The following is a 25,117-nucleotide window of genomic DNA, read 5'->3' as shown; positions in this document are numbered from 1 at the left end:
TTGGGGCAGTCCATGGCTAACTGCAGGCTACGGCTCGCTCGTCAAAGCCTGGAGGACTCTATGCTATACTGACCCGTGCTCACCATCAGCTTGTAGGAGCTCACCATCTTTAGGCACATTCTTGGTGTATCGCCATACCAACACCCATCTCTTCAGCCCCACCTCCTTCCCAGGCTGATAACCACAGTCCTGTCTATGGATTTCTAGACTACTTCAGAGTGGCGTTATAGAGTGATCACGTGTGCTTGCTGACTGTTCTGTCGACAGCCACCAGAGTGTTCCTGGCTTCCGGCTACTGAGTAGTAGCCGCTGTTTCCGGAACTCACGTGTGCTTACTCATTGTTAGGTTGATAGCCATCTGGGCGTTCCTGACTTCTGACTACTGTGAACACTGCTGCTGGGCACTGCCGTGGGCGCCGCAGCTGAGGGCGCCATTGGCATGAACACTGCTGGAAAACTGTCTGATACCTGCCCTGCCTCCTGAGCACAGACTCAGACCCAAGCTGACCCCTTCCCGAAGCGACCAGGGTGTCTTCCACGGCAGAGCTCACTCCGCTTTCCCTGCCTCCACTCAAAAGATTAGGATTTGGAGCTGTGGAATACTGGCATGAATAATTTGTAACTGCATGAATGCATGTGGCGATTTGACTGTCGTTCATAAATACAAAATTTTATTTGCACTTCATTAGTGTAGAAAGACCACGATGCTTCTCATACCACGACACTCAGGACACGCCAAGTTATTCAAATACTTACTTATTTACCTTGACTAAACAAAACAGTGCAGCTTAATAAAAGATATACCAAAGATAGCCTTCACAAATTCCCTATCAGACCAAAAAAGAAAAAAACCAAAACAAAACAAAATAAAAACAAGAAAACTTGAACACAGTCTAGGCTTAATAGGAATAGGCTTCACCGTCAATGGGAGAAGTTCATCATTACAAAGATACAGGATGTTTAGGCAAACGCATGTGTATTCTTCCATATAGTGAAATGTAACTCTTAAAATCCCTATAAACAGGATTTGTGTGGGATAGCAGTGTGGTTTTAAAATCTTTTCTATAGTTTCAAAAACTGTCTTCTTTTCTTTATCCTTCTTTCCCCCTGTGCTGGGGATTGAAGCCTGGGCCTCATGAGTGTTAGGCAAATGCTCAGCACTGAGATACAATCCCCGTCCAACAGTCTTTTCTCTATTGAATCTTTGTTGTTCTTAATTGCTTAGGTCATGGCCAATGGAAATCCCTAGACTATGCATCCACGGGACCCAGTCCCATCCAGCCCTCCGCCTAGGAAAAGCCTCTCACCACATAGCCCGACAGATAACTCTGTGGGTGAGGAGGAGCTTTGCTCTGGGGCAGAGACACTCTAAACCTCAAGATGCTATGGCTGGGAAAGCCTCGGAAATAAAGAAAAAGCAGTTGTCATATCTTCTTTTTCAAAAATCTTCAGTTTTGTAGATTTTTCTTTGAAACGGAAAGCGAAGCACCAGGTCCTCTCTTCTCACTGGAGTGTCTGCCTCGTAGTGTAATTACCCAAGGACATTTATAGGACTCAAGAGATACTGCACTTTTCTTCTCTCCCATTCTTCATATTCGAAGTACTACGCCTCCCAGTGTATGGACGCTACACACTGGGGTACGGAGGAGATATAATCTGAAGGGAAGTGTGTAACTTAGAACCCAACCTTACCCGGGATTGCGTATTTGCATATTTACAAGTTAGTGTATACAGCTGACTCAGGTTACAAAGTGCGAAAGGAAATTGTCACATGATTGTAGTGCAGAACAGAATGGTTTCCCCCCTTCTAGGAATCGTTTGCACTCTGTCTCCAAAGCAGCAACTCAACAGCATCGGACATGGGGTCTAGGTGGAGGCAGCTCTGGTGGGATCTCAGGCTCTGGTTGTAGAGAGAGGATGCTATTGGATAACTCGTTTCTCAAAATATCAAGAGGCATCTAAAGGACAAAGAGAGAACACAAAGACCTTAGTCTTGCAGGTGAGAGGTTATGTTCTAATTTTACAGCTTTTGTGCATGTGCCTGGGTGTTTTCCGTGTGTGTATAGGTCTGTGTGCCACATCTGTGAAATGATGAAATCAGAAGGGAGTGTTGGATCCCCCGGAACTGGGGTGCTGGGAATCGAACCTGGGTCCTTTGGAAGAACAGCCAGCATTCTTAACCACTGAGGCATTTCTCTAGCCCCTGAAGTACTGTTATATAATGCCTTTGGAAGAGGCTGGTGTTTGCCCAGCATGTGTGAGGAGACCCTAGGCTTGATCCCTAGCAACGTGATTAAAAAACAAACAAACAAAAAACCCCCCCACATTCTTTTTTTTTTTAATATTTATTTATTTATTATGTACACAATATTCTTTCTGCGTGTATGCCTGAAGGCCAGAAGAGGGCACCAGACCTCATTTCAGATGGCTGTGAGCCACCATGTGGTTGCTGGGAATTGAACTCAGGACCTTTGGAAGAGCAGGCAATGCTCTTAACCACTGAGCCATCTCTCCAGCCCACCCCCCAAATTCCTTACACAGAATCTACTATAATAAAAATTTAACATATTAATCAATAAAAAACTGGTCCATTGTCTGAAGAAAGCAGCAACCTCTGCCAGGCTTCTGAATCATGTCACATCTGTGACAGTATATGAACTCCCTTCTGGGGCCTCAGTGACGTAATCGGTTAGGGCTTAATAGTTAGCCAGCCCTCTCTACCTGGAAGGTTCTCCACTGCCAGATTCAATGAAACTCTGACGGAAACATCTGGGAAGAAATAACCGTGTCTGTAACAGGTAGAGCGGTCCATAGAGGGCACACGCTGTAGCTGTTTACATAGCATTGGGTCATCTAGTGATGGCTTTCAGGGTTCCTAGAGTCACCCCTAACTAGTGGCTGGAAGGGGTCCAAGGAGAGTGCTGCTGCTCAGCGGGGCTGCCCGGCACCCTCTGTGAAGGTCCCCATTCAGAGAGAGGCACCTGAAAACCAGCAGCTGTGGTCCTTCTCCAAGGAAAGCATACACCACAAGGGGGCTCCACATTAAAAAGGAAGTGTCACATGAACACAGTACTTTATTTACCTGTAGTGCTGGACACTGAGCCCGGGTCTCCTGACGGCTTAGAAACACTGTATCACATTTATATTTCTATGTTGCTAGACAAGAATCCAGGGCCTCAAGCATGCTAGGCAAATGATCTACCAGTGAGCCACGCCCACTCATCCCATGGCCATCAGACCTTGTCTAAGTCACTCCAGAACATCCTATTGCAAGCAAGTAAACGGACTGTCTATCAACCCTAAGCACTCCCAAACCCCTACGCATGAGCAGCAGCTACCATGGCAGCCAGTCGAGAGGCACATTTATTTATTTTTACCTTTTTCAGAATGTCATCAACGAGTTTCAGAAATATCTCATCCACGTTGAAATTGTCCTTGGCGCTGGCTTCACAGAACCGCATCCCAGTTATCTGCTGTGCAAACTGAGAAGACACGTGCCCGTTTTAACGTGCGGCACAACCCAGACCTCTGACAGGACCACAGACTCTGTGCTTTACCACCAAAGGTGGGGGAGCTCAGAGTCTGTACAGTCCCATTTATGTTCAAATATCAGGTTCATGTGTACAGCAAATTTCTGTAGCAATACATATAACAAAACCTTTAGAGACCTTTAAATCCTATTATGCATGTAAGAATCTAAATGTACAGTGTATCTGACATTTAAAATATGAATTTCAATGCTTCCTCATGATTGGATCCTTAGCAGGAAAAAAATCATCAAAGCAAATCTTACAACCTAAAAACATTGTTTCTGTACAAAATGTCAACTTACATAATAATACAGTAGATACCAATGTGCTTTTGCCCTCTGCTTCAAATGGATCCAAAAAGGAGGTAAGTGAGCAACCAGAAGGCTGCGCCTGGCACTCACTGCGCGTTACCAGCATGTGAGCGACTGCAGGGCACCCACATTCACGCACCTTTTCTCCCTGCTGCTTGGAGATTTCTCTGTCTGCTTCACAGTCCAGCTTATTTCCAACCAGGAGAAGCTCAGCGTCTTCTGAAGCATACTGTGGGGTTGTCAGAGACGTCACACGCGGACAGGCAATGCAAATGCACACTTGTCACCAGTTACAAACTGTTCCTTCTCTCCACTGCCCCTGAGCACCTCCCGGGATGGGCAGGGCCCTCGGTGTTTTGGAAAGTACCTTCTCAGAGGTATGGACAACTACCATGGTCATGGTCCTGGCCTTGGCCCCAGCCATTCTTAAGACTCTGTTTAGGAAATGACTAAAAACAACGGTCAAAGCTATGTACTCAAAAATGGTCATCAACTGAAAAAGGTCAGAGTTCAACAAAACGGGTAAAGAATGAAGCAAAGTGGGTAAAACTAGAGTGAGTCCTTTTGTCCCAAGAATATTAAACGACACAGGAAGGCCCTCACGGTTAAAAGCTGGTGATAAATGGAGTCAGTCCAAGATTTTAAACTTACTTTTATGCTGTAATGAAGTTAGTATTAACTCTATATCCAGAACAATTTTAAACTGCCTCTGCAAGGTTTAAAAAAACTATAGGTATGCTAGTATCTCTGGAATAACTCATTCCATTTTGTGTGCTTTAAAAAGTCATTTGAAGCACACTGCATGGAAGGAACCTGAGGATCATGGCCAAAGCACTCTTGAGACTAGGAGAAGGGGTGGGAGCAGCTCCCTATGTGGGTGTCTTGCTGACATGGTGGGACAGTCTGGCCCAAGTTGAGCTTTCCAGAAATGATAGCACTTAAATCTTGGTTGTGTACACCTTTGATCCCAGCACTTGAAAGGCTGAGGCAGGTGGATCTCTATGAGTTCAAGGCCAGCCAGGGAGGGCTACATAGTGAGACTCTTGTCTCAAAAAAGAGAAAAGAAAAGAGAGTTCTTACACAAAGAATGACAGATAGAACACAGGCCAGGCCAGGGCATCCGACCTTGGTGGATTTGCAAACCCAAAAACCCAGCAGGCCCTCACTCACTCAGCAAATTTCAACTATAAAGTGTGCACTGTCCGCAGGAGCAACTCCAAGGTTTCAAACACAGGGACTCCTCCACGGCACACAACCATCTGCTAGGCATTTCTAAAGGTGGGGGCCTACAACCGTAAACATGGATCTTAACAAATGCTCAAACATCTCACAGGTTCTGAAAACCATTTTCAGGAATGTAAGCCCCCAAAGACTAAGACCAGGGGTGGGAGGTAGCTCCGTTGGTAAAACGCTTACCACCAAGTATGAGGACTTTAGTCTCAAGTCTACACACCATGGGTGTGGTGTGAATGAGATGCCCGCCGTAGGCTCTGGCATCTCAACACCCGCTCCCCAATTAGTGGCATTGTTTGGGAAAGCTTAGGAGATGAGGCCTCGTTGGAGGAGGGAGGTAGCAGGGGTGGACTCCTCGTTGGAGGAGGGAGGTAGCAGGGGTGGGCTCCTCGTTGGAGGAGGGAGGTAGCAGGGGTGGGCTCCTCATTGGAGAGGGAGGTAGCAGGGGTGGGCTCCTCGTTGGAGGAGGGAGGTAGCAGGGGTGGGCTCCTCGTTGGAGGAGGGGTGTAGCAGGCTGGGCTGTGGGAGTTAAACTCACACCACCTCAAGCTCTCTCTCTCTCTCTGTGCTTGGTGTTTAAGGGGTGAGCTCTCAGCTTGCTGCTCCAGCTGCTGCACATGCCTGCTGCCGTTTCCCCATTTTGACGGGGATGAACTCTGATGCATCTAGAACCCTAGAACCCTAAGGCAGAACAAACTCTCCCTTCTATAGCTCGCCTAGGCCACGGTCTTTCATCACAGCAACAGAGGGTAACCAATCCACCATGCATGAATGCTGACTGAAGGTGAGTGTTTGTAATCCCGCGAAGGAGAGATAAAAGAGGCCGCCTAGCCCACTAGTCTTCCTAAAAGGTGAGCTCAAGAAGGAGAAAAACCCTGTTTGCCTGGCCTGGCCCAGAATCCGACTCTGATGGTAGCTTCCATCTTAGCCTCACAGTGCACCAACCAGCTCTTGTACGTATGATTTCTCTGACTCTGAGCCCCCCTCACTGCCTGTGATTCCTCTGATTCTGAGCCCCCCTCACTGCCTGTGATTCCTCTGACTCTGAGCCCCCCTCACTGCCTGTGATTTCTCTGACTCTGAGCCCCCCTCCCTGCCTGTGATTTCTCTGACTCTGAGCCCCACTCCCTGCCTGTGATTTCTCTGACTCTGAGCCCCCCTCCCTGCCTGTGATTTCTCTGACTCTGAGCCCCCCTCCCTGCCTGTGATTTCTCTGACTCTGAGCCCCCCTCCCTGCCTGTGATTTCTCTGACTCTGAGCCCCCCTCCCTGCCTGTGATTTCTCTGACTCTGAGCCCCCCTCCCTGCCTGTGATTTCTCTGACTCTGAGCCCCCCTCCCTGCCTGTGATTTCTCTGACTCTGAGCCCCCCTCCCTGCCTGTAATTTCTCTGACTCTGAGCCCCCCTCCCTGCCTGTGATTTCTCTGACTCTGAGCCCCCCTCCCTGCCTGTGATTTCTCTGACTCTGAGCCCCCCTCACTGCCTGTGATTTCTCTGACTCTGAGCCCCCCTCACTGCCTGTGGTTTCTCTGACTCTGAGCCCCCCTCACTGCCTGTGGTTTCTCTGACTCTGAGCCCCCCTCCCTGCCTGATTTTAGCTGGCTTTACAAATCACTAACTCTGGGAGCCGCACAGCTGAACCACATCCGATCAGTCTCTCACTACCTCTGCTGCAGACAACGCTTCAACCCCTATAATTTTATTAAACACGGGTTTGATTTTGTTTGCATATGTGTGTGCACACTATATGGCTGTGTATAGAGGTCAGATGACAGCTGGCCGGAGTCAGTTCTCTTCTCCACGTCATCAGGCGTGGCAGCACCCTCACCACTGAGCCCTCCCACCAGCTCCACTGATGGCTAGGTTATGTTTTTAGGGACTTGAAGCTGGCCTTACTTTAAAAAAAAAAAAAAAAAAAACCCTGACTCTTGAGTTGGGCCTCTGGCCTTCTGATATCATGAGGACTAAATTCTTCCCTCACTCGAGGATGCCCCACAGCTAACACCACCACTGTGTATGAAGAGTCTCACAGCAGATCACTGATCCCCTTCACCTCTCCCCCCATCCTCAGCCATCTGCTCTGTCACCTCATAAACATCCCTACCTACCCATGGGAGGTGTACTGGAGACTAGAGCCTTCTCTGTACACAGACACTCTCTCCTGTGCCATGAGAGTAACCATGTACCCAGTGACCGATGCCAAGCATGGGGCAGGTAGAGGGTAGAGCCAGTGTCTGCTTCATTCTTGGTTGTTGCTGAGTTTCTCTATGTAGCCCTGGCTGGCCTGGAACTTGTCACGCAGACCAGGCTTGTCTCAAATTCACAGAGATTCACCCACCCCTGCCTCCTGAGTGCTGGAATTAAAGGTGTGCACCACCATGCCTGGACCCTAACATACTATGAAGAAGCACACAGGGAAAGCTTGCTTAGCAAAACCAGAAGTGAACCTTTGCTAGTAGCTAAGTGACACCAAAGTACGGTCAGGGTTGAGTACAATTTACACAAAACCCGTTTTGTGTTTGTAACATAAAGAAATTGAACATCTAATTACTGCCCAAGGAGACAGAATCTCAAACTGCAGTTAACTGTACATACACGGTCACATTTCAATCCCCACTGCTCTGTCTTCTAAAGGTGTACTGCTCACACACACTTCCTAGTGGAATATACAGGTCCCATTAACCATGAAGACACAGAATTTTTTGTAATAACTCAATTTGAAGCTGAGAGAAATCGTCTCTTGTTCAAAACGAGGAACCAAAAGAAACTGTAGACAATTAGATCCCTGGACCACCTGTAGGTTCCAAAAAGTACATAAAGAGTGTCCACACGACCTTTCCTGCTTCTTTAACTCCGAGCAAGAGGCAAGATAGAGCAGAAAGAGTAAGTAAGGATTTTGGCAAGAATGAAGGCTTGTTTCCTTGGTTACAAGCTGATTTTGGGTATTCTATTCCATCATTGCCTTATCTCTAACAAGGTTGCATAAGGACAAAATGACATTTAGTCACTAGGATGCTGTATCATCCTCCATCACTCTGTTCCCCTCTTCCTTTTACGAGTAATGCTATGATGCCCGCAAACCGAGAGCTCACAACAGGAGAACGCGACACATACCTTATCAATCATCTTCATCCATTTTGGCAAGTCATCGAATGTCTCTTTCTTGGTGATGTCATAAACTAATATGATCCCCTTGGCACTTCTGTAATAGGCTGAGGTAATGCTGTTAAATCGCTCCTGTCCTGCCGTGTCCCTAGAAAACAGCAGTAGCAATCAGTTCCCAAGGCAAGTCTACATGTTGGTGCAGACACTTGCTCTGCTCCTCCTCCATCCCAGCCTTACAGGCGGAGAGGAGAAGTTCAGGCTGTTAAAAGGTTAGAAGACTCGTGGTTTGTCTGTCTACAGACTGACAGCTAAATCGCATAAATGGAGACAGATTACCCACGCGATCAACCAGCAGCTAACCAGACTACTACCCTTCCCCAGAAAGATTACCCACGCGATCAACCAGCAGCTAACCAGACTACTACCCTTCCCCAGAAAGATTACCCACGCGATCAACCAGCAGCTAACCAGACTACTACCCTTCCCCAGAAAGATTACCCACGCGATCAACCAGCAGCTAACCAGACTACTACCCTTCCCCAGAAAGATTACCCACGCGATCAACCAGCAGCTAACCAGACTACTACCCTTCCCCAGAAAGATTACCCACGCGATCAACCAGCAGCTAACCAGACTACCACCCTTCCCCAGAAAGATTACCCACGCGATCAACCAGCAGCTAACCAGACTACTACCCTTCCCCAGAAAGATTACCCACGCGATCAACCAGCAGCTAACCAGACTACCACCCTTCCCCAGAAAGACTACCCACGCGATCAACCAGCAGCTAACCAGACTACTACCCTTCCCCAGAAAGACTACCCACGCGATCAACCAGCAGCTAACCAGACTACTACCCTTCCCCAGAAAGACTACCCACGCGATCAACCAGCAGCTAACCAGACTACTACCCTTCCCCAGAAAGATTACCCACGCGATCAACCAGCAGCTAACCAGACTACTACCCTTCCCCAGAAAGATTACCCACGTGATCAACCAGCAGCTAACCAGACTACTACCCTTCCCCAGAAAGACTACCCACGCGATCAACCAGCAGCTAACCAGACTACTACCCTTCCCCAGAAAGACTACCCACGCGATCAACCAGCAGCTAACCAGACTACTACCCTTCCCCAGAAAGACTACCCACGCCATCAACCAGCAGCTAACCAGACTACTACCCTTCCCCAGAAAGACTACCCACGCGATCAACCAGCAGCTAACCAGACTACTACCCTTCCCCAGAAAGATTACCCACGCGATCAACCAGCAGCTAACCAGACTACTACCCTTCCCCAGAAAGATTACCCACGTGATCAACCAGCAGCTAACCAGACTACTACCCTTCCCCAGAAAGATTACCCACGCGATCAACCAGCAGCTAACCAGACTACTACCCTTCCCCAGAAAGACTACCCACGTGATCAACCAGCAGCTAACCAGACTACTACCCTTCCCCAGAAAGATTACCCACGCGATCAACCAGCAGCTAACCAGACTACTACCCTTCCCCAGAAAGATTACCCACGCGATCAACCAGCAGCTAACCAGACTACTACCCTTCCCCAGAAAGATTACCCACGCGATCAACCAGCAGCTAACCAGACTACTACCCTTCCCCAGAAAGATTACCCACGCGATCAACCAGCAGCTAACCAGACTACTACCCTTCCCCAGAAAGATTACCCACGCGATCAACCAGCAGCTAACCAGACTACTACCCTTCCCCAGAAAGATTACCCACGCGATCAACCAGCAGCTAACCAGACTACTACCCTTCCCCAGAAAGACTACCCACGCGGTCAACCAGCAGCTAACCAGACTACTACCCTTCCCCAGAAAGATTACCCACGCGATCAACCAGCAGCTAACCAGACTACTACCCTTCCCCAGAAAGACTACCCACGCGATCAACCAGCAGCTAACCAGACTACTACCCTTCCCCAGAAAGATTACCCACGCGATCAACCAGCAGCTAACCAGACTACTACCCTTCCCCAGAAAGATTACCCACGCGATCAACCAGCAGCTAACCAGACTACTACCCTTCCCCAGAAAGACTACCCACGCGATCAATCAGCAGCTAACCAGACTACTACCCTTCCCCAGAAAGACTACCCACGCGATCAACCAGCAGCTAACCAGACTACTACCCTTCCCCAGAAAGACTACCCACGCGATCAACCAGCAGCTAACCAGACTACTACCCTTCCCCAGAAAGACTACCCACGCGATCAACCAGCAGCTAACCAGACTACTACCCTTCCCCAGAAAGATTACCCACGCGATCAACCAGCAGCTAACCAGACTACTACCCTTCCCCAGAAAGCCACAGCAGGCAGGCCAGGACATCAACACATCGGGTCATCTGCTTCTTTAAGATAAAAGGAGACACAGCTCTCACAAAACCACCTGCAGTTCCCACTGACCTGCTTTTGGCGCCTGACTGAACGCTTGCGGCAGGAGAAAACGTTCCTTAGAATTACTATTCTGCATCCTCCAAATAAACACTCGGGCTATTTGCCACTCCACACTAAACTGTGTACGACCACACCACACGACTGAGCACAGGGAGAGTGAAGTCTCGACTCCACTCCACAGGATACTACCCTACTATCTACTGTACGTCAGGTTTGTTGATCTCTTTGTATGAGTGTCTTGCTGCATGTACATGTATACCACCTATGTGCCTGGTGCCTGTGGAGGTCAGAAAAAGGCAAGAGATCCCCTGGGGCTGGAGTCAGGGATGGAGCTGGGAACCCACGTTGGGTCTTTTGCAAGAGCAACAGGTGATTTTCACTGCAGAGCCATCTCCCCAGTCTCCCCAAAGGTGTCGACTATTGATGGAGGTGTCATGTTAGAAAGACAGAGAAGAATCCTAATTCTCTCTCTCTCTCTCTCCCTTCATCTGCAGGAAGCTTAATTCTCACTGTCACGCTAAAGAGCTCATTTCAAGCCGGTGGTGGGGCCCACACCTTTAATCTCGGCACTTGGTGAATCTTTGTGAAGTTGAGATCAGTCTGGTCTACAGAGTGACTTCCAGGACAGCTAGAGTAGTTACACAGAGTACCCCAGTCTTAAAAACATTAAAAAAAGCTCGTTTCTAGAAATGTGGGTCTCCTGCTCTCAGTTAGGTCACCACCTAATAGAGCAGCACAGGATCTTGTTATCAGTTCTCTCTTTGCCTTTGGAACAAGCTGAAACATTCCTGCAATTCTGTTTTGCCAGTTTGGTAATTTAACATTTAAAATATTTATTTTTAATGATGTGCATGTATGTGTACGATGTCTGCATGTGTGTCTGAGGCCAGAGGCTTCAGACTCCATGAGGGGGAGTTACAGATGGCTGTGAGATTCAACCTTGTGAAAGGAACCAAACTCTGGGTCCTCTGAAAGAGCAGAACAGTCAGGCATAGGGCACCTTTAATCCCAGCACTCAGGAGGCAGACGCAGGTGGATCTCTGTGAGTTTGAGGCCAGCCTGGTCTACAAATCAAGTTCCAGGGCAGTCTGGAATACCCAGAAAAACCCTCTCTAAAAACAAAACAACATCAAAACCAAAAATCAACTAAACAAACCAACAAATCACACACATGCATGCACATACGCACGCACTCAGTTGGGATAAGAGTCCCCTACAGGGAAGTCTGGGTGATGGGTAAAGAGAAGTGGCAGACAACCATTGCAAGGTTTCAGGTCTATTTCTACATAGTAACTTAAGAGAGACGGATGGTTCAGCAGTTAACAACACTACTGCTCTTAGAGAAGACCCAAGCTGGGCTCCCAATATTCGTATCAGAGGGCTCCCTACTACTGCCTCTAACCACAGCTCCGGGGGATCAGATACCTTCTTCCCAACTCCACAGGCACCTGCACTTGTGTACCTATCTGTAGTAGTAGGAGCGGTGTGGCTGCGTCCCCAGCACCCCGGCCGCCTGGCTAGCTTATGCCCCAAAATAACAACACACAAAGTGTATTCTTTTAAACACTGCTTGGCCCATTAGCTCTAGCCCTTACTGGCTAATTCTGATATCCCATCAACCCATCTCTAATAAACTGTGTAGCACCGGTCTTACCGGGAAAGATTCAGCATGTCTGACCTGGTGGCTTGCTTCATCGCGTGCGTCTGCCCGGGAGAGGGGAGCATGGCGTCTCTGAGCTCACTTCCTCTTCCTCCCAGCATTCTGTTCTGTTTACTCCACCCACCTATGTTCTAACCAATAAAATGGGCCAAGGCAGTTTCTTTATTTTTTAACCAATGACCTTCCTCCATCACCTATCCACGCAAACATATCTGTCTGTCTGTCTATCTATCTATCTATCTATGTAAACTCAAGAAACTACATGCCACTGGACACATTTCAGTGACACATTAAGTTTTCATGTACATTCATGTACATGTAGAAATACCTAAGGACAGAGAAAAAGTGGCAATGACAATATGTAACGTGAAAATGTGACGGACGGGGCTGGAGAGATGGCTCAGTGGTTAAGAGCATTGCCTGCTCTTCCAAAGGTCCTGAGTTCAATTCCCGGCAACCACATGGTGGCTCACAACCATCTGTAACGAGGTCTGGTGCCCTCTTCTGGCCTGCAGACATGCACACAAACAGAATATTGCATACTAAATAAATAAATAAATAAATAAAAAAAAAAGAAAAGAAAATGTGACGGACGGCTGGAGCCTCTGGGATGTTAGACGTGCAGGACTCAGGGTGGCATTTCCCCAGAAAGACCACACAGAAATCATCAAGAAGAAATGCGTCTAATAGCTGCTCTGTGGTGACCAGCGGGCTCCAGGCAGGGAAGCCCTTCTGTCCCTGGCCCAGCGCTGTCCACCTGGCTCCTGAAACACTGCTCCTGACTCCGCTGTCTGAAGCTACTGACAGAATGTCACAGCAGACAACACACAGATCACATCACAACAGCAATGGCATGAGATTGCCCTGGACTGACACACATCACACAGCAGAGGCTGAGCATCCTCAATCTAAAGATCCAAATGTTCCAGATCTTTTTTAGTCCAGCATGATGCTGATGCCGCACACAAAAAACTTCAGACCTGACCTCAAAAGAGTGCAGACCACAGATGCTGTGTAAGATTATCTTCGAGTGTATGTAAAACATGAGGTTCATGTTTAGACTTGGGACCCATACTCATCAAGTTATTTCATTGTATCTAAGCAAATATTCTAAGATCTGAAACACTTCTGGTCCTAAGCATTTTGGCTAAGTGTACCCAATCTGTACTTTTATTAAAGAAATAATCAAAGAGAACCATGACTCCAGGATTTTGTTTAGTAGCAAAATGAGAACAAAAATTTCTGGCTCATTTTTCATCTCTGAAATAAAATATTTCAGAAGAAAAAGTCTTTTGAGTATGGTGTGATTAATCAAGTAGCTGGCATACTATAAAAATAAGATTCACTCTGAAAACCCTTCAGGAAAAAGGTTGTGACAACTGTGGTCAGATTAGGCATCTCCTGGGCACCGGTGACTCACAGGGCCTATCTCTAAGTGTCTGCACCGAATGACCTCCCACCCTTTCCACCGCAAGGGACTCTAGCCCTTAAACCACGAATGGGGACAAGCCATCACTCCCTTAAGTTGCTCCGTCAAGTACTTTTCACAAGGAGCAAGGAGCACCAAGTCCTGCTTCCTAACCGACCAGAAACATTCCATGCAGAAGTGTGCAATCAGCTTTTCTGTAAATCCAGCATTATACCACTCTTCCCCAGAGACCCTTCCCAGTGCCACATCAACACTCTTCCCCAGTGACATTCTCCAGTGCCACACCAACACTCTTCCCCAGTGTCATTTCCCCAGCGTCACACCAACACTCTTCCCCCGTGACATTTCCCAGTGCCATGCCAACAGCTGCAGAAATTTACAGAGGGTCAAGAGGGCAGAGGGCAGTTTCTGGAGAAAGTTTCACATCTAAGAGAAAAGCAGGCTGTGAGCCCCACGTGGCTGAATACAGACTATCAACTCTCATGGACCAGGCTTTCATAAGGAAAGCCAAGAATTAATCCGAGTTGAAGACACTGTGGGGGAGGCCAGACACAACCAACAAGAGGCACTTGACATAACTAAAATTCGGGTCCTCTGCAAGAGCAATAGTCGTTCTTCACTGTTGAGCCATCTCTCCAGCCCCAGGACAGGTTCTCCTCGTCACCCACTCAAACCAGCTGTACGCACATTCTAATATTAGCCACGTTACCCTTCTCGGGGAAAAGAAGACAGCCAGATGCCTATGCAGAGGTGGACATGTCCTGGATCCTTCAAAAGCTGTCCTAAGGTGTTTATAGTCAGAAACACCAGCTTGTGTCAAAGCTTAAACCTTCACGTATATGGGTGGTTTCCCTGCATGTATGTGTGTGCACTAAGAATGTGCCTGGTGCCCAACAACATCAGAAGAGGTCAGAGGATCCCCTGGGTCTGGACTCACAGACAGCTGTGAGATACCCTGTGGTGGGTGCTAAGCATCCTCTCTCCAGCCCTAAGAGAGAACCTGAGGGACAGTATGAACTAAAGCATCCTCTCTCCAGCCCTGAGAGGTAACCTGAGGGACAGCATGAACTAAAGAAAAATGGTTACCTTTCTGTGGAATAGTTACCAGATATTTAGGCAAAACTGTTGAAAACCAAACAAACCCATAAAACCCTGTAACACAAATTCTAGTTGGTATTAGTAATAAAAACCCAGAGTTGGATGTAGGGGTTAATGCTGAAGATCAGAGAAGCAAAGCAGCCAACCAATAGAGAGTTCTTTTACCTCTACCAATGTTCAGACCCAAGGGGCGATCGTTTTCAGTGTATCCTCAGACTTCATCCTCAGACTGCAACTGCCTTCACCAAACCTCAGAATGCCGGGCCCCCCAGACTCATCCTGCCTTCTATTCCTCTCTCCACGCAGCCATAGTGTTCTTGTCTCCACCTCCCTAGTGCTGGGATTAAAGCCCTGTGATCCCAAGTGCTGGGATCACCTTTGTGTGAGCTCTGTTTCTCTTTTAGACTAGATCAATTTCACGTGGCTCAAGGTAGCCTTGAATTCAAAGAGATTTGTCTGCCCCTGGCTCCTGAGTGCTGGGATTAAAGGCGTGTGTCACCACTGCCTGGCTTCTATGGCTAGTTAGCATGGCTGTGTGTCACCACTGCCTGGCTTCTATGGCTAGCTAGCGTGGCTGGCTCTGCACTCTGATCTTCAGGAAAGCTTTCTTTATCAAAACACAAACAAACTATCACTACAAAACCCCGAAGCCCTTATGTGGGTTACAGAGTGGCAGACGACCAAACGAAAGTGATTACCTCAAGACACCAGGAGAGCAAGGCTGGCTTGGTTGCAGCTGTGCCCCAGACAAGGACATGGATGAAGGATGGAGACATGCCACTAACATTCAAGCGTTAGATGACCGGTGAGACCACAGATGCGGCAGCAATTAACGTGGATGAAAGCAAACACACACAGACGGTGGACAGACAGTCAGAGCTGAGGGCGACCTGCCAAGATGAGTTAGTAAGCTCAGTGTTGCACCAGTGTTATGAAAACCACAAGTCATTCTCCAAGCAGCTCAGGGGGGCCACTACTCAAGTGCACAGGCCGCGCCTTTCTTCTGCAGAGTGGCGAGCAGCATGGGGAACTCCAGATGCCACTGTGGGCTGCTAACAGGGAAGAGGAAGAACACAGCTGGCCTGGCCTCTTGCTACAGTGCTGAGCTGAGAAATGGTCTATTCTCCTCGGATGGGGTTTCTGGGTCCCCTTCGGTATGCAGAAGATGCCCTGGTCACAAAGTTCCCAAAGGCCAACAGGACAGGGCATGTCAGCCACACTATACCCACACTGTATCAGCACAGGGCCCTGAGCTGTGGTGTAGGTGATGTGTTTTTCCCTCCCGACAATATGGTTGTGAACATACTGGGCTCTTTTGAATACCATGCAGTAATTTTAAAGACATGAAGACATGCCTACCCTCAACCCCCACCGCCAGCACTGGGGATGGAAGCCAGGGCCTGGGACACGCCAAGCAAGGGTTCTACCATTGAGCTACATGCCAGTCCAAGACACTCCATCAAGCAACCATTTTAATGACAGCAGCTTGGGGACATCCGTGATGGGGAAGCACAGGCAGAGAGGCGCACACAGGCTCCCGGGACAGTGACACACACCCATGTGCCGATGAGGAGAGAAGTGGACCTGTCCCCGGGAAGCGCTAAGGAGATGAGGTGAGGTCCATTTTAGTAGCCAAGCGTGTGGGCTGTTAAACACTGAACTTACCAGATCTGTAGTCTAATTTTCTTCCCCCTCAGTTCTACAGTCTTGATTTTAAAGTCAACACCTGTAGATAAAACAAGTGAATATGAAGCAAAAATAATAAAGACGCAGAGTACACAGGAACCCTACTTATAAGCATGATTCAGAAAACTAAAAGGACCAGTGTTGCGAAAATTCAAAAGCACAAGGGATGAATGTGCCGAGACCGCGGCTCCAGGCACTCTCCCGCTCCACCCTCAGCCGGGAGCCCAGCCTTGGCTTATCCGAGCACCTGCTGGACATGTAATTTATGACTCCTGGGGCCATTTCAAAACCACAGCAGCATTAGCAGAGGATGCCAGCTCAGAGATGATTCTTAGATGGAAAATTTGAAATTCAATCTTGATTACAAGCAGCCTTTGTTTGAACCGGGAAGTTATTAATACATTACAATTTCTGGCTCTCGCAAGTGTTGGTAAATATGTGCATGACTCAGCATATTACTTATGGAGAAACAAATTGGCATAGACAGGCTGGGCAACCAAGTTCTCAGCACAAAAAAGAAAAAAATTATCAATCTATAGATTAGCATATTCAATTTTAATTTTTATTCATTTTAATACTGAAAGCAAACCATCGTGTGTAATATTTTTTCTTCTTAAAATCAAACTAGTAAGCTTCAAGTAAATTTTAAAAATCCAAATTTCATTGGTGTATCTCATCTGATATCTTTTATGGTTATACACAAAAATATCTCAAGCCGAGATTTTTCAAATAAGCATTTACAAGCAAAGAAGTGAGGAGATGCTGGCCGACCACAAGCACTAGAAATGCTTCTCTTTTCAGTCTACTTCCTAGCCACTTGCCAGGACCCAAGATGGACAACCCCAGGCAGTAGGTGTGTGCAGGGGACCACAGCCAGCACAGTGACTCTGCCTGTCCTCTGCTCATCCATTTTGGGACCTGAGGCAGCAGTGGTCAGACGAGGAGCTGAGGTGAACAGAATGACATGTGACTGGGGTTAAAATTGCAACACACCAGACATGTCTGTGAGACCGAGCTGGGGGCAGTCCCTACATGGACAACAGAGAAGTTCTGTGACTATACAACATCACAATGGAGATGCTGCATTTCAATTCTTGCTTTTATTTTTTTAATGTTTGCTCATTTGTTTGTTTGTTTGAATCAGGGTCTCTCTACATAGTCCTGGCTGGCCTGGACCACAGAGACCCACTGGCCTCAGCCTCCGAGTGCTGGGATTAAAGGCGAGCGCCAGCACACCTGGCTCCTTTCCTGTCTCAGCTCTTCACAGCAGCCTTCTCAGCTTCCTTCTCCAGCCCTTCACAGCAAGGCCGGCTGACACCGTCTCAGCTTCCTTCTCCAGCTGAATGCTTTCCAAAGTCAAATGGTTTTCAGGCACAGTCGTGAGCCTGGGGGCAGGTCTGCGCAGGCGAATGGGCTTGAGCAAGGCTCCTGAATGACTCACCCCAAGGTGACAGCACCTTAAAGTGACACCCCGAGGCACAACCACACTGGCGTCTCTACTGTGACACGGCGCAGCCTGGTGACAACCCTGTCTCTGCAATATTAACCTAAGTGTAGGACTTCACGCCATGACTCTGCGATGTGAGCTCCAGCCTGAACTCACCCCGCCATGACCACTGTGTTTATTACTGCGGTGTGCGAGAGCGCAGGAGTCCAGGGGGCACGTGAGACTCCGAGGGTGGTGGGGGCTTTGCACACAACCATCCTGTCAGCCCCCTTGATTTCACTTTTCTTTTCCTACTTCAAAGGACTTTGTTTGCAGAATCTGAGTTGGGAAGTTTGTTACTTTACTGAAAAGAATTGGCCAGTGGCCTCTGTCCTGAGTTCTGCTCCCGATAGCAGCAGAGCAGGCCACTGTGCTCAGAGGCAGTTTCCTCTGCACACGTCACATGTTGGCCACTCTTTCTCAGCCAGTCTGAAAACCTACCTGTGTTAGCAGTCCTTTACGAGATTATTTTTCTAACCACAGAGCTCAATGAATGGAAATAAAAGGATCAGACATCAATACTCAAACCCAGAAAATAAGGACAGTTACTGAGAACGAAACTGAACAAAGACTCTGTTCAGCCCGCGGGGGAATCGAGTACTCTTGGAGCACGGTCAGTACAATAGCATCAGTAACTGCAGCAGAAACATTCTACAGCTGGGAAGTGGCTGAATTGAAAAGTCTAGACGCCGGGCCGGAGAGCTGATTAAGAAGACTCCTTGCTCTTGCAGGGGAGGACTTGGAGTCAGTCCCAGCACACACATGACAGACTGTAACTCCAATCCAGGGGACCCAATGCCCTCTGCTGACCTCAGCAGGTACTGTTGGCACCTGGTGCACACACATGCCTACAGGCAAAACACTCAAATGCCTAAAATACATAAATCTAAAAAAAAAAAAAAATCAAGTCAATAAATGGTAACAGCTCCCTAAAACTATCCCTTCTCTTAGATAAAATAGCTGTGTTGTATCTAGCAGCTCCAAGTAGCTTGTAATGACTGGAAACGTAATTCAATTTATGGCGTGGACATCTATCTTTGTAGTAATACAAGTACAGCACTGAGCATGTTTGAAAACGTCGCCTCACAAGTATAAAATGACTCCATGCTGTGTATCCAGCGTCGGCAAGCCTCAGACACGACAGTGATGACAGTCTCAACTATGGGGCCACAGCTTTAGGGGCCTTCAGCACAGTCAGGAGCGGAGAACTGCACATCATACTCGGGGACAAAGTGGGCAGCACCTTCACTTCTACCTGCAGCTCTGCTGAAAACCCAGTTTCTCGGAGGCTTCTCGACTAACAGGCATGAAAGCAACCTTCACTATCTACCCTGCGGATTAACGGGGACAGTCCCTGCCCCCAAAGCTGGCTCACACTGACCTATGTTAACACTTGGCAACAGAGTACCTTCCGCGGCTATCCACTCTTAGAGAACCTTCTCGTCTGCCCAGATGTCTTTTCCATCCTAGATTTCGCGCGGAACCTTCCCTGACCACACTGCCCTGCTCCCACCCCAGGCCCCGGTCCTGCACTCTTCTTGCCCTCATGGAATCTTTCTCTGCTGGCCTCACCCACAGACTGTGCATCCTCAAAGACCTAGCACCCTTGGCTTACTGCCCACACACAGCAGCAACTCGAGGACTTGGATGGTGATGGGCAGTTGGTCTCTTCACTAGATGCTGCAGAGTAACCTAGGAAAAAACTAGGGGTATTTTGAACTGAGGTAGTGTTTGTTTTTAAGACAAGAGGCAGACAAGGCAGCTATGGAATGGGAGTCCTGGATACGAGCGCACCTTTAAGGGACGGCAGATCTGAGACAGCAGGGGTAACTGCTAGACCACAAGCTAACACAACAGCAGAATCTGGATTCACGCTCACACTTGTGTGAACAACTACAGGCTGTTAGAAAGATCAGATGGGTGAGGAAGAAAGGCACATGAGAGGGCGTGTAAATGACCCGCTATCATCTTAACCACGCCGCTAGAGGAGAGCCTGTCTCTCACGGCTGAAGAACTGGTGCCTAGGCAGACCAGAGGGAAAACATTTCCAAACATTGTTTCTCTTTGCTGGGCCCTAAGAAGTTACAAAACAGAACAGCAGGAATACATAGACTTCTCTTTCTTCCAGTTCCTTTCCAGCCTAAAGAAAAAAACCACCACCATGGTCAGAATCTTGGACACAGGCAGCCCCTGCTACAGGCCTATAGGATCACCTGGCTTCTCTACCAACTCAAGACCCGCAGCTTGCCCCAGATGGCATTGGACTTTACTGAACATCAACGCGGCCATGGAGTCCCAGGCTCTCACATACGGCTCTATGTAAAATGGTCATGGCACTACGGTTCTGTCCCAGCTACTGCCTTTAGTTTGGAGCAAGGCTTTTCTTCCCAGCATATACCTTAGACAATGTCAGCCACTTTGGGACATTGTATCCCTGACTTGACAGTGGCAGACTAAGATGTGTCAAGTCACAGGTGCAAGTCCAACACTGGGTGGGCGACACTAATGTCTGACAGCCTGTATTATTATTATTATTATTATTATTACTGGGAATGAGTCTCCGGTCCAAGCTGCATCCTGCGTGAGGAGAGTCCAGGGTGAACCGCACACTTTGAGGGACAGGGAGAAGTGCCGGCTGCCTCCAGACCTAGTCTCTATTCTTGTAGCAAGTTCAGATTTTACTTTTATTTTTATGTGCATTAGTATTTTGCCTGCATGTCTGTGTGAGGGTGTTGGATCCCCAGGAAATGGAGTCACACACAGCTGTGAGCTGCCACGTGGGTGCTAGGAATTGAACCTGGGTCCTCTGGAAGAGCAGTCAGTGCTCTTAACTGTTGAGCCATCTCTCCAGCTCCCAAAAGTATCTTATGGGTAAAACCTCATGGATTTGGCTGGCTTTCCCTCCCTAAGCTAAGTTGTGAGGATTCAGTACAACTAAAAACAATATTCTAATTATGAAATTTTGTGATCATTTCAGAGAAAGGCGCTATTATAGAGCAAAACTGAAGGTGAGAGAGGGCTGGACAGATAGTTCAGGGGTTTAAGACTACTGGCTGCTCTCAAAAAGAACCCAGGTTTGGTTTCCAGAATCTACATGGTAGCATGGAGCTATCTGCAACTCCACTTCAAGGAGACCTGACACTTTTTCTTTTTTTTTTCGAGACGGGGTTTCTCTGTGGCTTTGGAGCCTGTCCTGGAACTAGCTCTGTAGACCAGGCTGGTCTCGAACTCAGAGATCCACCTGCCTCTGCCTCCCGAGTGCTGGGATTAAAGGCGTGCGCCACCATCGCCGGCCTGACACTTTTTTCTAGTCTCTGAGGGCACTGCATACATGTGATGCGGAGACATACATGTAGGTAGAACACCCAAAATACACATAAAAATAAATCTCTGAAAAAAAAATAAGGGTGCGTGTGTGTAAACCCACCACATGTCACTAGAGAAGCTCACCGGGCTACGGCAGCACAGGTCCACGGGTGTAAACTCACGTGTTACTACAGAAGCCTTGACAAATGCAAACCATCCTGTGCCTCTGCTCCAACACACGGAAGCAGAAGACACTGCTGTATACCTGACATGAACACGCTGGCCCAGCAACATAGCACAAGCCAGGGAGAGGCTGGGAGCGTGCATGTCCATGCCCAGAGACAGCTCTATTTTCATGGAAGTATACAGGAATAACCTCAGACAACGGTGCTCATGCCTTCATAAGGAAGGAGCCAGAGCTAACCATCCTGATGTTTGCTATATTCCAGGCAGCACTCTAAGAAAGAATACCGCACAGCCCCTGCACCGAGCAGCAGCAAAGCAGCTGAACATCCGGCTTTCCCTAGCTCTTCCCCACTGTAAAGAGTTATGGCGGACACTTGTTATTTCTTACTCTACTGTATGTACTGTGCACGTCCTTATAGGATACGGATTTTCTGGAAGTTTCTACATTTACAGCAACGATATGGAAAACAGAATGATGGATCACCTTTCTGGGCCTGGTTTTTAGGACATGGTACCCCCATTTATTCCAACCTTGTGAACTAGGGAGAACATAGAAGGTGCCCCCAACCCTTTTTTAACGAAATGAGAACCTGAGGGGCATCATCTGCTGAAAGACACACTGGTACTTACAGAAGACCTTGAACTGAGGTCCAGCTGGCTACCTGCCCAACTCCACCATCTGAGCAGCACAGGGAAAGGCCAGGGGGGCTGAAGAACAAGACTTTTCTTTTTGAGTAAAAATTAAAAGAAAAAAAAAAGATTGTTGGCTAGAAATTGTACTTTAGCTGATCAACAGGAGAATACTAACATCATACAACAACAACAAAAAAAAAATGCACAAGGAAGGGAAAGAAAATGGGAGAAAGAAAGCGTAGCTCTTTATTGACTAGGAATGGTGACATCACAGGGTTCTGGCCGGTCAACTTCTGAGGCTTCACATATTAAGAAGGGCGGGGAACAGGAAGGCTCTTCATCCTCCTGCCAGAGGCTCACTGGAGCTTGTTTACTTGTAAGCTAAGAAGGTAGGAACACAAGTGCTGGAGTCAGCAGTCGGTCAGGCTGGAGAGGAGGGAGGGGAGACTGTCAGTGTCACACACATGATGTCCTAGCAGCCAGTCAGACTGGAGGGAGGGGAGACTTTCAGTGGTACACACATGATATCCGAGTAGTCTGTCAGACTGGAGAGGAGGGAGGAGAGACTTTCAGTGGTACACACATGATGTCGAGTAGTCTGTCAGACTGGAGAGGAGGGAGGGGAGACTTTCAGTGGTACACACATGATGTCCGAGTAGTCTGTCAGACTGGAGAGGAGGGAGGGGAGACTTTCAGTGGTACACACATGATGTCCGAGTAGTCTGTCAGACTGGAGAGGAGGGAGGAAAGACTTTCAGTGTCACACACATGATGTCTTAGCAGCCCGTCAGACTGGAGAGGAGGGAGGGGAGACTTTCAGTGGTACACACATGGTGTCCTGTTAGGTCTGTATTGTTGCTTCCTGGCTTTAAGGATTAAATAACAACATAACCACACTCAATTAGGGTATAGGGTTGGTCTGTAGTTTTGTTTTCAGAATACTTTCCAACATGAAAGCCGTGCAACAGAAAGGAGAATGGTAAACAACCAGTTTCTTCCCTCTGATGAAACACGATGGTTCTCACCTTTTTTTCTTTTACACTGGACTCCACCGTCTTTGTGACTCACACCCCTCTAAAGGGACAAGCCACGTGTGCAGGTGCCAACTTTGTGTCCTATTTAAATGCTCCTAGAATGGTCTGATGTAGCTACAGAGAACCTCTGGAAAGTATCTTCGAGAGACCGACTGCTGTACAAAGCCATGTTTTCTTCCCCAGTTGGGCTCAGTGGCAGTTGGAACAGTGTATCTGATGCCTCCCTGCGGAGCAGCTCTCACCTCCCATCCTCAAAGGCCAACTGCTCTCTTCCCAGCCAGCTCAGGGCCTCAACAGAGACCCCTGGCAGAGTCCACGGGCTGGATAAAAGGAGGCCGTCTCTAACCCGTCAACGTGAGAAGCAGAAGCAAGGTGGGGAGTTCTGAGGCCAGGTCTAACTAGGTCTTTATTTTCCCTATGCAGCTGACTCCAAAGAAATCTACAGTCTTCCTCTGAAAGACAGCGACCAGGTGTCCCAAGGTGGACACCGCACAAGCCTGTGGGCTTACACTAACTCCTGAAATAAAACCAAGCACAGTGCGCTGCTCCCTGGGCCTGTGACCCAAACCGCACCACTTGCCTCTTCCTGAGCTGTGATCTCACATTGCTCTGCAGTGGGTGGGGCAACCGGGGAGGCTGTGCTGCTCCAGTGTTTGGGAAGGGATTCTGGGCATTCTTGCCTGACTCCCCTCTCTTTTTTATTTTGTATGTGTGGGTCTTTTGCCTGCCCATATATCTGTGGACCACATGCATGCCTAGTGCCCTCTGAGGTCAGAAGGGGGCATCAAATTCTCTAGAACTGGAGATACAGATGGTTGTGAGCTGCCTGCTGGGTGCTGGGTACTGAACCCAGGTCCTCTGGAGGAGCAGTCAAGAGTTCTTAACGGCTGAGCCACCTCTCCAGCCCCCCTCGCCACAATTCTCTTAAGTGAAACACTCAGCATATGTGTTTGGAAGACTGCATCTAAGCACAGAAGTGCAATCAAAATAAAATCAGAGTTTTAACCCAGAAAAACAAGTATAACTTGACTATTGTCACCTCAGCTTCAGCCCTGAAAGCTGCAGACTAAAGAGGAAAGGGGCCAATTTCCCCCCACACCCACTCTGAAACTCACAGATAAAGACACCGATGACCACATTTATAGGCAAGCCAGATGGCCAAGTCTGCATGGGTCTTACTCATTCAACTGTTTTATGAGCCTTCAATTCTGTGGTCAGTTCAAGAGCTCCAGCAGGTGTGGCCTAGGCTGAAGGCTGTCCAGGTAGCTGAGGCATATCTCACCTCCGCAAGAACCAGAGAGGACACCCAGGAAGATAACACGAGGGCCGTGGCCAATAGGTTAGCACTGTCTCTATAAGTACTTGGTGTCTTCTGAGACGGGCTGGGAAGTCGTAAGAATTGCTGGAGAGGACAAAAGTCCCCAGAGGGAAATTTTAAAAGCTTTAATTCTGCTATCTGGTCTCTCCTATTTTCCCCATCTTCATTTTAACTCTCTTTCTCCCTCTTTTGGAACTGATGATGGTGGGTTTTGAAAACAACTTTACTTGGCAAAGTAAGAGAACCAATGATCCTATGATGGTCTCTACCATTTTTAAGGGGACTTTCACTGCTCAGGAATAACAGAATTCTGGTTTAGATAGCTTTACATCAATTTATTCTATGTTCCGAAAGTTTCAGAATACTTTCATATACATAATGAGACGACAGAGACTGGAATGTGGTTCATATCGCTCATGAATATAGCAGGAAGGTCCTTTAATGCACGATCCCTTGGAGATGGAGCACAGGCAGTTCCTAACTGCCTGGTGTGGGTGCTGGGACCAATCTCTGGTCCTCTGCAGGAGCAGCAACACTCTTAACCATGCCCCCCAAAACGTATTTTAATGAACTTTCTTGAACTATACTTGAAAAGTTTATTTATGCAAAATTAAGGGGATCTACAACAGAGAAAACAGACCAGGAACTCTGCACGGCTTCTCTGTCTCCCAGCCAGATGGTAA

General features: G+C 48.0%; 1 protein-coding gene across 1 annotated transcript in view; it reads right to left on the bottom strand.

Annotated features, from left to right (window-relative positions):
* Positions 1 to 649: 649 nt before the first annotated feature.
* Positions 650 to 25,117, bottom strand: part of LOC121442786 (ras-related protein Rab-12) — a 28,868-nt gene continuing 4,400 nt past the window's right edge. Inside the window, exons 2-6 of the mRNA XM_041644399.1 lie at positions 16,451 to 16,511; positions 8,188 to 8,326; positions 3,981 to 4,070; positions 3,378 to 3,482; positions 650 to 1,958 (exon numbers count right to left, since the gene is read on the bottom strand). Of these exons, the coding sequence (XP_041500333.1) occupies positions 1,845 to 1,958; positions 3,378 to 3,482; positions 3,981 to 4,070; positions 8,188 to 8,326; positions 16,451 to 16,511 (509 nt within the window). The 3' untranslated portion in view covers positions 650 to 1,844. The remainder of the gene's footprint in view (positions 1,959 to 3,377; positions 3,483 to 3,980; positions 4,071 to 8,187; positions 8,327 to 16,450; positions 16,512 to 25,117) is intronic.

Source organism: Microtus oregoni, unplaced genomic scaffold (assembly GCF_018167655.1).
Source record: "Microtus oregoni isolate MIOR12 unplaced genomic scaffold, Mior012 000095F_ref0000231, whole genome shotgun sequence".
Lineage (NCBI taxonomy): Eukaryota > Metazoa > Chordata > Mammalia > Rodentia > Cricetidae > Microtus > Microtus oregoni.
This window is presented reverse-complemented; position numbering and strand designations above follow the sequence as displayed.